Here is a 15549-nt window from a genome sequence, read left to right on the forward strand (position 1 = left end):
ACTAATAGTAGATAAATTTATTAAAAACAATGGCGGTGTAGTGAATGTTTCACCAATGAACTTCAAAGGTACTACTCTCGATACACATCCAGTTCATTTGGTTTGAGTTCAACTTCCGCAAGCATCATCAGCTTAGTTAAAGGCCCTTGGATCTTTTAGAAGCACATGTTCTTCGTCAGAGTCAAGTAGGACGCAAACGGTAGCCGTGTTTCGGACCACCTACATGCCAGCAACAAGACTCACCGTTTCAACATCTTCAAACACTATGTCGATTTCTGAAAGTATCATATTAACGAGATTAACAGAGTCCATGAACAACCCCAAACAACAATCTGTTCTGATTCATTCTTCCAAAGGGAAAAAAAAGTAATTTGAATAAAATATCACTAGTGATACAACATTACATGAAGTTGAACGAAGAACTAAAATTCTACTTCAGACAATTCTCTAGCTGCAATCTGTAGAGACTGACTTGTAGTAACTACCAGCATGAGATGATTTAAGTTACACAGAATTACAATTGTGTAGTTAGTGTACTAATAACACATTGAGCTAACTATGTTCCACCCCGACTAAGAGTTTACAAGGAGCGAAAGGGTAAACAATAAAAAGATTATTTCATATTAAAAAAAGGGAGTAACTTGACAATTAATGGGGGTGGAGTAAACATATGGATGTAATAGAAAACTTAAATTTACATGAACATGATTTTTGGGACACACCATTGTCAGTTAGAACTCTGCCTTGAGAAGCTTTGATCTTGGTAGTATTGTGATGAACCCGGAAGAGTTCTCTTGCTCGACATGTATATAATCTTTCGTTTTTAGCACCTGGAAATATAGAAATTGAACAGCGAATATTTTTTTAAATTTTCTTCAGATACTGGCAGTATATCAAGGGATTTCATATTTAATGTCTTGGGAGAATATCATGAAAGAGTAGGATATTATCAGCCTTGAAGCATTTTCAAGTGATGAAGTGGTATCAAGGAGAAAAGTAAGTAGATAAAACCAAACGACTGGAATAGGTTTGAAAGCTAGAAAGGAGATAGGAAAACACTTGCATACCAGAGTTTCGAAGAACATTCTTGATGCTTCTTTGCGACTTTTGCCTGTGATAAGGTGGTCCAGAGCAACAGATTTCCTCCCGTGCCCAGATTCTTCATCAAACACCTTTTTCAGGAAGCGAGCAACGCCTCTGATGCATTTTTGTTAGTGCCTTAGTCGAGGTTAAGGAGTAAATAAACTAATTAAAGACGTGGAAGGTCGACAAAAAGACCCACCTTGTCCTTGAAGACCAACCACTGTTCTCAAGTGATGCATCTTCAGCATGTGCTACATCATTTTCTTCATGATAATCATTGTCGTCGTCGTCGTCGTCGTCTACGTTAAGAAACTCTAGGAACCATACAAGACAAAGTTATGTGAAATGGAAACATTATCATCAATTGTTTAAATTACAAAAGTCAATTGGCCTCAACAATTTTTTGAATGATGCAGCCAGCATCTCTACAATTACAAATGACATTTCTACAAATGTACATGTAACAATGTAACGTATGAGATATGTCAAAATGCATGAGGTTTTTTGAAGGTTATATCTGAGTTTATTGACCCCACTTAATGGGATAAAAAGCTTGGTTTTTATTGTTGTTGTATATCTGAGTTTATTCTTTATTCATCAAAAGCATGTTCCACAATTGAGTTTGCAGAAAAGTTTATACCGAGCCTGTTCAAGAGTTTGTGTAAAAGCTAGCACAAGAACGTGAGGTGAGCTTGTTCATGAATTAAAATGATCAGTTTCCTATTGTTGAAACTCAACTTAGTTAACAATATGATCCTAAAACTAAAGCACAAACTTAGATCATTAAGAAGCCAAGTCAGAGTGAACTTTTATCGAAGCAGAAATCCAAGTCATTGTTGGTGGTTCAGTCATTTGATGTGGATGTCGTAGCCATAAATTTCAGACAATCTGAATCAAATATTTTTTTAAAAAAAAAGAGACATACGTAGCAATTCCATGCCTATCTACTAAGCACTCTCAGGTCAAAGAAATCCTCACATGATCACATCGCCATAGTCTTTGTTATAATGCATCACAATCAAGTTGGTGGTCTCCCTGACATTTCTTCTTGAATTGCAATAATTACAGTACTAGAAGGTGTGCATGTTAAACCTGAACTTAAAACTGCATCTACAATAAATCCTAAACCGAAATATAGTACCCTTTTCTCACTCATGCGCTTTCAGGGGATACAATAGAGTCATGAACAAAGACCGAGGTATCGAGCAATAGGATGCTTCCCTATCAATGGTATTATCCAAAATTATCTTCAAATATTATGAATAATTGAGATACTGGACAAGCAAAAAAACAATTTCCAAACTACATTGGATCATATCAGAATGCTAAAAGGCAATTTGAGCTAAGCAAGTCAACTTTGAATGAAAAAACAATAAATTCAAATGTCAAAGCTCCATTATGTAAGAGTTGAGCAATATGTATAGTAAACTGACTGATCCACTGATTTTGACTAGATATCATAAGTGGCAGGTTATTAGTAATATAGTATGTTTCACATTACTTCCATCATGATTACATTACAGAGAAAATGAAATAAATATTGAACATGAGGAATTAGATAAAAGACTACCTGTGTCATTGTCGTCAATTGTGTTGCAGAAGTCCTGCATTGATATGCAAAAGTGAGTCAGTGTAATTGACACAAAAAGCAAACAGCGCACTTGTACAAAAATCCTAACTGCAAGTGTGAAATCCTTTCAAGCAAACTTTATGCATACTGCATAACATAGACATGGAAAAAAAAGACTTGTAACAAATATTTACAAACTATTCCCCAGTAAAATTAACACTATTAATGTGCAGAAATATCTAGTTGGATCATACTTGAAACTAGAGATCTCTGTCAGGAACTTACACTATAATCTTTTGCAGTAACCAAGTCCATGGGAGTGCTTTCAACAACCATACCGCTCTCCAAGTTAAATTCCTGGAAGCTAGAGTTTTCACCCACGGCTGATGGAACATTTTCACTCTCAATATTTGTTTTAGGAGACATTTCCGGTCTTTCCAAGCAGATAGCATCAGTAGTAAAATTTTCCTCACTATGGATGGATCTCTGCCCTTCATTGTCCACTAAAGCATTTAAAACACTTCCATTCTCATATTGATTAACAATTGCAACAAACTTGTCAACTGCAGCATCCATGATGACATCTTGAGAAGTGTTTCCTTCAGAGATAATAGTTGATAAATTGGTTGTCAAACTAGGATCAGACTCATGGAACGCATCATCTACTGCTGGGCCCAGAATTTCAGCAGTCAAACACTTAGCAACTACATTGATATTTTCTTGTTCATCTAGTGATGCAGTGTCCAGTGGTTGTGTGCTTGTGGCAACAACGTTCGTAGCTTCTTGTTCATTTTGGGATTCAGTATCCAGTGGCCCCACGCTTCCGTGTATTATGGATGCACTAATAGAATCATGAGCACCTGCATCCGTTGTAGGATCATTTGCAATTGAAAGCGCATTGTTATCAACAATCCCTCCCTTTGAATCATCATGGGCATAATCTAAGCTCACAGCAGAAGCATATTCAGAAATGTGCTGTGCCTCATTCATCACAGAAGAAACATCTCCAGCTTGGAACGTTTCATCAACTAATTGCCGCACAAAAAGTGGGTAGTCATCATTACCTTCTGCAAATACAGCAATATGGCTGGTATCATCAAGAGAAATCTTGTCATCTTTAGAAGGAATTATCATTCCCTCAGTAGTTAAAGAAACACATGATGGAGCCCTGGTTTCACCGACACCATACTCTGGTGTAATTGAAATTTGCTCAGTTGTTTCTATTTGCTGAACTTCCTGAACAAATTCCAAGGCTCTGGTATTGTCAGATTCTTTAGGTGGTTCATCATAGGAATTATTTTGGCCAGTTGCAGGAAGAAATCTTTGCTTGTGCAAGCCATTCAGTTCCGATGATATACCTAAGGAAACAGTGATCAAATACTCGTGAAAAAGGATACCAAGGATAATGTAAAGGACTAAAATTTCTTAAACAAGAGATACGGATATAATGATACAATAATAAGAGAAATAATAAAGAATGCAGTCAGAAGAAATTAGAATATCAAAATATACCTGACATTTAATATTAGATTCCGTAACCTTTTCTATAGAATAAATACATTTGCTTCAATGTCACTTCGTACATAATGTCTCTCAAACCATAAATATACAAATTGAAGTGGTCATCTAATTAAATCTATAACATGGAAGCAAAGCCAGTCCTAAGTGAAAATACTGGTTAGACCAGCACAACTCTTTTGCTACTGATCCCACCAGTCATGCAAATGTTATGGCCCTAGGATATGAATCGCGTAATGGGACGGTTTACCGATTGATCAGTGGAATCAATCTGTCTTCTTGGTTGTACAACCTTGTCGGCCTATGGTGGTAGGCATAATTTGAGGCTCGTTAGGATTAGAGAACATCTCGATCTAGGGGGTTTGATTTCTTTTTGTAAACTCAATAATCTTTATTGTATTATTCCATCCATTTAAATAATGTTCCTTTTCGACAAAGGAAGAAAACAAACATTGAGAAAGGTTTTATTCTTACTAAAAATAAGACACTAGACTCAATCCTACTTAAAAATAAAATATACTTGACTTAAATAAAAATCAATTACTATAGCTAAATCAATTTTCTTGATGTGCACATAGCTAAATCAATTACTATATATATATATATATATATATTGACATACAATCAATGAAGATCCACAAACCGGAAGGCATGAATATGTAGTTTGTGGAACATCCTATCAGTATCCAGTATATCATTCTCAAAACGACATCTATTGCGGCATTCCCACAAAAGATAAATCATGCATGAAACCGCCACTGGTTGCCTCTATAATGCTGGAAAATCTGCATCAGTTTTCCAATCGTTCATATCTCATATTGAATGTTAAGTCATCTTCTCACCTTGTTCCATAGAGCTTGGGTAATGGAGCACTCAAAGAAAATGTGTGCATTCAATTAGTCCATCAACCGATATAATGCACAACTCTTGTAAGACATACAAATCTGTCCGCAGTCTGTAGCTTCCCATGAGCAAGTAGCCAAACAAAACAAATGATCTTTGGGCAAGAATTCCAAATCACTGATGTCCAAGTTATCGTAGGTCCCTTTGGCCGTAAGAACTCATATGCATTGGTTGTCCCATTTTTCTCCACAGTAAACCAGTCCAACAGCTTCATGTTTGTTGTTCCTTGTCCGTTCAACCCTTGAACCAACTGAGTTCAAGTCGTTTAGCCAAGGGGGAATTCGAGGCTTTCAAACATCATTGCCAGAAGTCAGTTCCTTTGATGTAGCGAAGTTCCTTTGATGTAGCGATGATGGACCCATCACACCCATAATGAATTTGTCTTGCATTACATATTCCATAGTGTCTTGCACAATAATGCATTATTCCATGCTTGTAAATCCCCAAGTTCATAACCTCCCTCTTACTTCAAGAGGCACATCTTAGCCTAAGAGATTGATGGGTTTTTGGAAGACCAGACAAAAGTCCAACAAATTCCATAGATTTTATCAATCACCCTGCTTGGTATGGGAATAATGGAGAGCCAATAGCATTCTACACCTTAGAGGACTGATTTGACCAATTCTAAGCATTTAGCATAGGATAATGCGTGCTTTGTCTATGTATTTATATTCTTTGTTATCGCATCAAGCAATGACCCATAATTGGCAATTTGTAGCTTCTCTGTAGCAAGATAAATACTCAAATACCAAAAAGAAAAAGAACCCAGAAAATCAGTAATCTGTAGTAATTGTGCCCTAGTTGTGCCATCAACTTTGATATACATGGTAGACTTCAAGGGATTAACTCTCAGATACACTTCATCATCAAAATCCTCCAAACAACCCACATCAAGCAAACTATAGAGGGAATACACAACAATCGCAGCCGGTAGGAAATACAATGGGCAGATGCTCCCAATTTGTGAGAGGTAGATGTCGTTCAAGGCATGGATGGTATCCAAGAGCCCCTCCACAAGCAAACGGTGAAGAAACAAATGAAGAAGCTCTAGAAAATGAACTTGCCATAGTAGAGGTGGTGGATGCGGTGGCGGTGGAACACCCAACTGATCCTGGCCAATTTGAAAGACAACCGGATATTTCCCAATTGCATTCAGAGCAAAGCACCATTGGCTCAACCTCAACGGGGTGAGGTGGCAAGTTCGGTGGGCAAAGATGATCAATTGGAAGTGCCTAGCATCAAAGCTCCCGACGGGTACATGTGGGGCAGAATCCTACTGCGCAGAGCTCAACCCTCAACATAGGCACAAGCAATGAGGCAGTAGAAGTTGCTGGAAATATTCAGTATAGCAGGCAATTGCACGCGTGAGCATCCCGAACAAATGCTCAATGAAGGTCGCCACTTGGAGTGTAAAGGGCTTCCATAAGTCGCACAAAAAATTGTAAGTATTGACACTTCTAGAAACTAAACTCAATGAGGTCGCCCTTGATCCAATTCTACAACGAAAATTCATAGGTACGGGAACTGTAAATAATTTCAGCTATTCTAAGCGTGGATATATACTGCTTCTTTGGGATGTACAACAAGTTGACATGGACACTATTATGGTAAGGGATGGTTCATGCACTACCATATCAAGTGTCAAAATTACAAGGAGGGGCTTCTTGATTACTTTTGTTTATGGATTGCACGCTATAGTCACTCGAAGACCGTTGTGGGAGGGTCTTACCCAACTTGGTGAGAACATAAACGAACCTTGGTTGCTCCTGTAGGACTTTAACTCAATATTATCTATCCATGAAAAAGAAGGGGAGTTGCCGGTTATAAATCATGAAATGCGAGATCTTCAACTTTTTGTTCAAGCTTACAGCCTTGTGGACCTTCATTCAATTGGTTGTCATTTAGCTTAGACAAATGGTGTTGTATCTTGCAAATTGGATCGAGATCTAGTAAACTCACAATAGTTATCGGCTAATTATGATAGTTATGTAGAATTCATGGCTCTGGGATGCCTATCAAATCGCTCTTGTGGTATAGTACATACTCTTGGCCAGGATCGTGCCCCTAATCAACCCTTTAAATTCTTCAACATGTGGGCACTACATGGAGAGTTTCAAGGCTCCTGTATAAGGCAATGCCCAATTCAACCTTAAGGCGAAACTCACTAGATTCGGGCCGATTGAGAGGGCTTGATAAGAAGCATTTCTAGCACATTTCCGAAAAGGCTCAGAGGGCAAAAGATGAACTAGAGGCAGCCCAACATATCATACTATTAGGAGGGAAGCACCAATTGACTATGGACACTTAAGGAAGAAGGTCACGCTACTTGGAGAAGTAAAAAATCTATTCTATCAATAAAAAGCAAAGAATGTATAACTCAGAAACTCAGACCGGTGTACAAGGTTTTTCCATTATCTAGTGAAGAGGAACAACAAAAGGAATGTCATTATCACACTCACAAAACAAATAGGGGAACAAACAACAAGTGTACAGGAGGTGGCTAGCGAATTTGTGGAGTATTTTCATGACTTGTTTGGTAAATCGGCTCAATGTAAAGAAATGGATAGCTTGTTGCTTCCGAGCTAGCTGTTAAACAATATCCAAGTAGCGGATGTTACCAAGCCAATCATGGTAGATAAAATCAGGAATGCTCTATTTGATATAGGTGTGGACAAGGCCCTGGGATTGGATGGGTATGGTGCAAAATTCTTCACTGCTGCATGGGAAATGGTCAGGCCAGATTTCATTGTTGTGGTTTCAGGAATTCTTTTGATCTGGTAAACTTCTCAAGCAATAGAACCATACTTTGATTGCTTTAGTTCTAAAGGCCGATCATGCCCCGGGGGTTGCGGATTATAGACCAATATCTTACTGCAATATTTTATACGAGGTTATTGCCAAAATCTTGGCTGACCGATTAGCTACAGCTATGAGCAACTTACTAGATCCGGATCCGGCATAAGCAACTTTTGTGTTGGGGCATTCCATAGGAGACAACATCAATCTAGCACATGAATTGCTCCGGAAGTATGCTCGCAAAAGGATATCCCCTAGATGCATGATTAAAGTTGACTTGCGGAAGGCCTTTGACACGGTGGATTGAGACTTTATCATGTCGACACTTATTGGTTTTGATTTTCCCCAACAATTCTGAGATTGGATTTGTAAATGTGTTACCATAGTTTCATATTCTATAAGCCTAAATGGCAGCATTCACGGTTTCTTCAATGGATGGCGGGGACTAAGGCAAGGAGACCTACTATCACCCTTATTATTTGGCCTTTGTCTTGAAGTACTATCAAGGAGATTAAAGGTAATTTTATCGCTGCCTTTTTTTCATTTTCACCCCATGTGTGGAGAAGTTCGGATCACTCAAGGGACACACACCCTTCTTTCTAAATTTGTCGTGCGTGTATTTCTTGTATTTAATGGGCTCCAGATTTCCTTTTGTTGCATGGGCTTGCCCACGGTCTATAACAGCAAATTTATGAATATTTGGTTTGCACTTTCTTGAAATTCACTTCTAAGTTCAAGTTACCATCATGTATGACCCAGGAGGAATTAATAAGCATGTATGAACTGCTATTGGAGAATACAATTAAATGAATTTGATTTATCCAACACATAGCTGTCACCGACATCCCACTTCCTCCTTATTCAGAATAAATATATTTATGTACCTTATCTTAAAAATAAAAGTGGGAAGGGGAGCCTTGGCGCAACGATAAAGTTATTGTCATGTGACCAAAAGGTCACGGGTTCGAATCCTGGAAACAACCTCTTGCAAAAAGTAAGGTAAGGCTTCGTACAATGGATCCTTCCCCAGGACCCCGCATGGAGGGAGCTTTGTGCACCGAGCTGCCCTTTATCTTAAAAATAAAAGTGGACAATCCAGGGTAGGGAAAAGAATACCGTTTCGTGCCGGGCGGCGCGGACGGTTTTTACCGTTCCGTCGCCCGGCCGAAACCGGCACCCGACACTCAGCGATTTCGGCGCGTGATACGCGCGGGCGTGGGTTGTGCTTTTGGCGCGTGATACGCGCGTTGATGCTCACCAGCACAAGCGACACTCACGACAGAAGGAATCGAATCGATTCCTTCTGTCGCACGATCGATTACAGAAGGAATCGAATCGATTCCTTCAATTACAGAAGGAATCGATTCCTTCAATTACAGAAGGAATCGATTCCTTTTGTAATCGATCGCGCGACGGAAGGAATCGATTCGATTCCTTCTGTCGCGTGAAAAAATCCTATAAAACGTACCAGCGAGAGATCAATTAGCAGCAGCAGCGAGGCGGCGAGGCGGCAAGGCGAGGTGAGTAGCGGCGACGGTGAGGCGAGCATAAGGAAGGCGAGCAGCGGCAGAGGTACGATTCCCTATTCGTCCCGTCTCGTATGCATCGCTGGCGGTGCCGAAGGCGTCGCCGAACGCCTCCGGCGCCACCGGAGGCGTCTGGCGACGCCTTCGACGCCACCAGACCCTGCAATCCGCCGCTGCCGAGCGGCGATCACACTGAAGGCGTCCGCCGACGCCTTCGGCGCCGGCGGACCCCTGCGATCCGCCGCTCGGCAGCGGCGTGATCGCTCCCCGCGGCGTGATCGCGGTGCGTGCGTGCGTTTTAAGAAAATAAATTATAATTTAGATTTATAACAATTTCTAAGGTAGACGTGATATTCCAAACAGGCTTTTATAAATCCTAATTAAATTTTCTCAATAAAAATTAAAATATATAAAAAATATATTTAAAAATCAAATTTTAATTAATATTCTGAAAAATTAATTTTTAATGTTTTAAATTGTATTTAAAATTTTTTAAAAAATTATAAGAAATCTGTTTAAAATTTTTTAAAAATTATAAAAATTCAGATATATATTATAATATTTTTTATTTAAAATTTAATTTAATTTTTTTAAAAAAATAATAAAAATTCGGATTTATATTCTAATATTCTAAAAAAAATAAAAATTCTAAAAAAACTAATAAATTAAATTTATATTTTGATATTTTTATTATTTTATATGTTTAAAATAAAATAATAATTAATTAATTAATTAATTAATTAATTTGTATAATTATTATATATAAAATAACATCTTTATGCTAATTTATATATTTATTATAGATAATATTTTTTATCTTAGAATTAATTTAAAATTTGGATCCATGAATATTAACTTTTGTACTTTTGTAATATGTTTAGAAATATTACAAGTCTTTTATTTTAAAAATCTTGATAAAGGTATGTTGTCATGTTTATGATTCCTAATAAAATACTATTAATCTTGTGCAATTCTGATCAATCTAAATTGAGAAAGATGAATTAATATTTTTAGGAGATTGTTTCAAATTTCAGAAGTTGTTGTTTATAGTTTATATACTTAATTTGTAAATTTACAATGATAAATACATTTTTGACATTATAAAATGATGATCAGTACCTAGAAATGTATATTATCCTTACTTTTTGTATAATGCATAGGTAATGGCACCAAAACAACAATCTCATGATCCAGCTTAGAGACACGCACGTCGATTAAAAAATCGATTCCATTGGCAATGTTTGCATTGCGATATGATTGGACACGGCGGCAGGGTCACACGCCTAAAACAACATCTTGCTGGCGGATATCCGGATGTTTCTAATTGTCCAAAAGTTTCTCAAGAAGTTCGTCGTGCAATGAAAGAGGAACTTGATGGCAAAAAAGCATTAAAGTATAAACAACGAGAACGTGAACTTGTTGATAATCGAAGCTCTAAAGAACCAATCTATGATGAAATGGAAGGTCGTGGTGAAGTTCCAAATGACGAAGACTTTTTAGCAGCTCTCAATGTCTCTCGAACTCAATATGACTATGAGCAAAATATGCAACATAGAAGTGGCTCTGGTGCTAGTGGAAGTGGCTCAACTACTATATCAGCATTAGGAAGGAGTGCAAGTGTTCGTATTACTTCAACACAAGGTGGTATTGATCGTTTTTTTTTTTCTATGGGACGAAGACGTGCAGTTGATATTACTGATATTGATCCACTAGCATTTCCAGACCAAGCTAGCAAACAGACTAGGATTGATGATGCATATTCAAAAGAGAAGAAGAAATCAATCGGTAAAAGTATTACTAAATTTTTCCATTTTAATCATATTCCCCCTAATGCAGTAAATAACACATACTACCGTAGCATGGTGTCCAACATCCAAAAATCTGGTCCTGGTATTCAACCTCCAACTGCATATGAAATTGTCGGTCCATATTTAGATGAACAAGTGGAGGAGATCAAGACTTGGATCCTATCATGCAAGAAACAATGGAGCTTATATGAAGTTACGTTGATGTGTGATGGCTGGACAGGACCTACACAGATGAGCATCATCAACTTTCTACTATACTGCAATAGAAAGGTGATATTTCATAAATCTATTGATGCAACTACATACTATCATGATGCACCCTACATATTTCGTTTGATGGATAGTGTAGTTCACGAGATAGGTGCAGAACATATAGTACAGGTGATTACAGATAATGGTGCCAACTTTAAAAGGGCTGGAGAGATATTGGAGCAAAGGTATCAAACATTATTTTGGACACCATGCGCAGCACACTGTATCGATTTGATGATGGCAGATATCGGTAAACTTGATATAGTGAAGAAGGTAATGAAAAAAGGTCAATCTTTAACAAAATTCATCTATAATTATCATTGGGTTCATGGATTAATGAGGAAATTTATTGATGGGGAGATTCTGCGACTAGGAGCGACTAGATTTGCCACTTTGAATAAGAAAAAAGTCGGATTAAAGGCTATGTCTCTTCTGAGGATTGGGAAGCCTCTCGATATTCTAACACATCTGAAGGTAAGGAGATGCAAAAAATTATTATGTCTGCTAGATTTTGGGACTATATCGCAGATATTCTTATAGCAGTAGAACCATTGTACGTTGTTCTACGTAAAGTTGATATAGACAAGAAGCCGCAAATGAGCAACGTTTACCGCCTAATTCATGAAGCAAAAGAGGAAATTAAGAGGCGTCTACAATCACCGACCAAGTATCAACATTACATTGATATAATCACTACAAGATGGGATGATCAAATGGGAAAACCTATTCATTTGGCCGGTACGTATTTTTTAATGATAAAGAATTTTTAATATTGTTATTAATAATTATATATGTTTAATTATTATAGGCTATTATCTCAATCTGGCATATCAATATTGTTATAATCTTGGCACAAATGATGATTTATTAGTGACCCTCAGACATGTAATATCAAGACTACATACAAACACAGAATCAATTGCTGAGACTATTAATGAAACTCGATTATTTCGAGAGGCATATGGTTCTTTTAGCGATCCTATTGCAGTTTCATGCAGATATAAAATGGATGCAGGTAAATATAGTAAAAATTACTACTAATTATTGTCAACAAATATAAATAATTATTTTAATTTTGTTCTTATTTATCTTACAGCTGAGTGGTGATTACAATATGGAGGATCAACTCCAAATTTGAAAAAGGTTGCAGTACGAATTCTCTCACAGACAACGTCTTCAAGCGGTTGTGAAAGAAATTGGTCAACTTTCTCCCTCATTCATACAAAAGTACGAAATCGTCTTTCTTATCGTCACTTGGAGAAGATGGTCTACGTTCATTATAATATGCGTCTTCAACTAAGAGCAATAACAGAAGAGAATGAAGAACAGGAGTCTGGTGATGTAGACCCATTTGATATTGGATTTGTCCAAACTGAAAATGATCCAATGATGGATTGGTGGAGCGCTGTTGAGGCTGAGAATCCATTACTTGATGAAGCAGGAGACCCAACACGACCATCTCAATTTCTTACTCAAGAAATTGAAAAAATACAAGCTAGAGGAGATATTTGCGAGGAAGAAGATAATGATGAAGCATTTGATCAAGAATTTCGATTTTCTGGATCTCGGTCTAGGCGTTCTCAAACATCACAAACCCAACCAAAGTCCATAGATAAAGGCAAAGGCAAAGCTCCTGCAATTTTTACTAAAAAGAAAGAAAAAGGCAAACCTCCTGCTTTTATGGGAAAGGGTTAATTTAGTATTAAAGAAAATCCACTCGATGCAATTGATGAGCAAGAACATGATGACAGTGATGAAACATCATCATCTTCTGACATTGTAGTCCAATGAGAAGTTCGAAATGAAGATAGTAATGTTGATAGTAGTGCAAGTACTCATGGAAATGATGACAGTGGTGATGCATCTAGTGGTAAACATTATATTCCCCCTACTCTAGCACCGGAGCGATGAACATGTGAGATGCATTACACATATGCAACTCAAGATTATGATCATGGAGCTAGAAGTACCGTTATTTATCAACGTCGATATAAAGGTGACAAACCAAAAAAATGCATAATTATCAAGATATACGGGAGAATTTAGCTGACATTGATTATGGTTGAAGTTCATCATACTAAATCAGCAACCTTCTTAAGATAACTCTGATGCATCATATGGTGATCCGTCATACCGGAGCTCGGGGACGCTTATCCTTATCCTTATCATGTGCCTGCACTGTTCCGATTTCAGTGGTGCGATTCAAACCAACATCCAATGATGAATCGAGACACGCTGATGAACATGTGGAGAAATCAATATTAATATTGCATATCATGGGATGCTTATTTAATCTAGTCATTGGAGAACTATGGAGTTGACCTAAGCAGAATGTCGCAAGAACCAATGCTTCCATCTGATTCACGCCACTCCTTTTGGTATTAATAAGGTAACATATTATGATGTATCAATTTTAATTCAAGTTATTCATAGATCAATTTTTTTTAAAGAAAACTATATTTAATTATTTTTTCTAACCATATTAAGTTGTTCAATAATTGAGAATTTATATAAAATTAATATACAACTTATTTTTAAATTATACACAATAAACATATTTATCTAATAATTACTATATATAAATAAAAAAATACTGAAACCGTATCGGCATGACACGATACGATACCGAAACCGTATCGTTCCGGTCCGGGACCGAAACCTCAGCATGGGTCGAGATTTTAAACCTTGATCTAGGGCGAATCTCAGAAATGAGTTGTTTTGGCCCTACATAATGACTATTCTGAACTAAAATCAAACTTCATCATCTTGATAAATTTAGGTTGAGCTTGCATAATGCTTAAGTTCATGGTTGTCAAATGTAATGAGGATCAGATGTTTCAAAAACTTAGGTATCAGTTTGATTGGCCAAAATAACCTTGATGGCTATCAAGAGGTTATTTTGACAATGTGGACATTATGCTCTTACAATAATCAAAACAACACTAAGTATAACTAGTCTCAAAACTAATTCGAGTGTTTAAAAATCTAAGGTAATATTAGCAAAGTGGAGAAGATAATGAATATCTAACATAAAGATTGCCCTTACCAGTGATTATAAACTCATTAAAAATTTCATCTTCTAGTGAACACCTCTCGATCATCAAGATTTCAGGGCGTGTACAAGGTGCCTTCTTCCTCATGCGCTTTATGTCATCAGTACTTATTAATTGCTGCCTTATTACACTGAAAAAAAAACGAAGAAAAGAAATCATTAAATGAGCAGCAACATATGCACATTCTCAATTAGACAGGCGTGGATACATGTTTGAACTTTGAACCAATGATAGATGCATCATTCATAACTTTATTCAACACATTCATCCACAGTTGTCCATAGCTATTTTCCTAGTATATTTAAGACCTAGCAATATATATATGAAGCATCTTCCTGACAAGGAGAGGAAAGCTATAGCCCAGGCATCTACTCAGCCTCTTGGTGATTTGGATAAAAGCTAATGCTTAGCTGATCTTGGCATCACCAACTACATGTGCAGCTCACAATTTACCACAAATATTAGAGAACCAATAAAAGAAAAGTCACTGCACATAACTATATTTCATAAAGGTTGCACTTTCTATTCCTTTCTTTATCTCTTACCATCTGTGTTATATAATATAATGCGAAAATAACCTCAAAGAAAAGCAAGAATAAGTATTAAACTATTTTACTCCAACATACCAAAGATAAGTTTACATATTACCTTGTACCATTTGGTTGCTATTCTGATCCTTTTGAAAATTTCATGCAGTAGAAACAAAATTTGGGAAAATGATTCAAACTTTCTTGAAATTATTTAAAAACTACCTTTGCATGATCAGAGATTTAGGGGAAGACAGATAACAAAATACAGCAAGATATGTAAAGAAAGCATACTCAGCATATAAAACTGTAGTATCATCCAATAGCACCTTCCTCTTTGGGCCACTTGATCTCGGTATGAGTTTAGGGCGTTTTAGAGAAGTTTCTCTAAGGGTAGGTGTAGGTCCTATCCTCAAAAGTGAAGTCCTTCTACCATCTGAAAAAAACATGAAGTTTCATTAAAATTTCAACATGAATGTGAATACTAATCTGGATAAAAATCTGATAACATGA

General features: G+C 37.0%; 1 protein-coding gene across 2 annotated transcripts in view; it reads right to left on the bottom strand.

The window, feature by feature from the left end:
* Nucleotides 1-370: 370 nt before the first annotated feature.
* The window catches only part of LOC121980534 (sister chromatid cohesion 1 protein 4-like), a 33845-nt gene continuing 18666 nt past the window's right edge, over nucleotides 371-15549 (bottom strand). For both annotated transcript variants that reach the window (XM_042532611.1, XM_042532610.1), the window contains exons 8-14: nucleotides 15331-15472; nucleotides 14503-14639; nucleotides 2939-4011; nucleotides 2654-2687; nucleotides 1283-1397; nucleotides 1068-1197; nucleotides 371-830 (exon numbers count right to left, since the gene is read on the bottom strand). In XM_042532611.1, the coding sequence (XP_042388545.1) occupies nucleotides 732-830; nucleotides 1068-1197; nucleotides 1283-1397; nucleotides 2654-2687; nucleotides 2939-4011; nucleotides 14503-14639; nucleotides 15331-15472 (1730 nt within the window). In that variant the 3' untranslated portion in view covers nucleotides 371-731. The remainder of the gene's footprint in view (nucleotides 831-1067; nucleotides 1198-1282; nucleotides 1398-2653; nucleotides 2688-2938; nucleotides 4012-14502; nucleotides 14640-15330; nucleotides 15473-15549) is intronic.

Source organism: Zingiber officinale, chromosome 5A (assembly GCF_018446385.1).
Source record: "Zingiber officinale cultivar Zhangliang chromosome 5A, Zo_v1.1, whole genome shotgun sequence".
Lineage (NCBI taxonomy): Eukaryota > Viridiplantae > Streptophyta > Magnoliopsida > Zingiberales > Zingiberaceae > Zingiber > Zingiber officinale.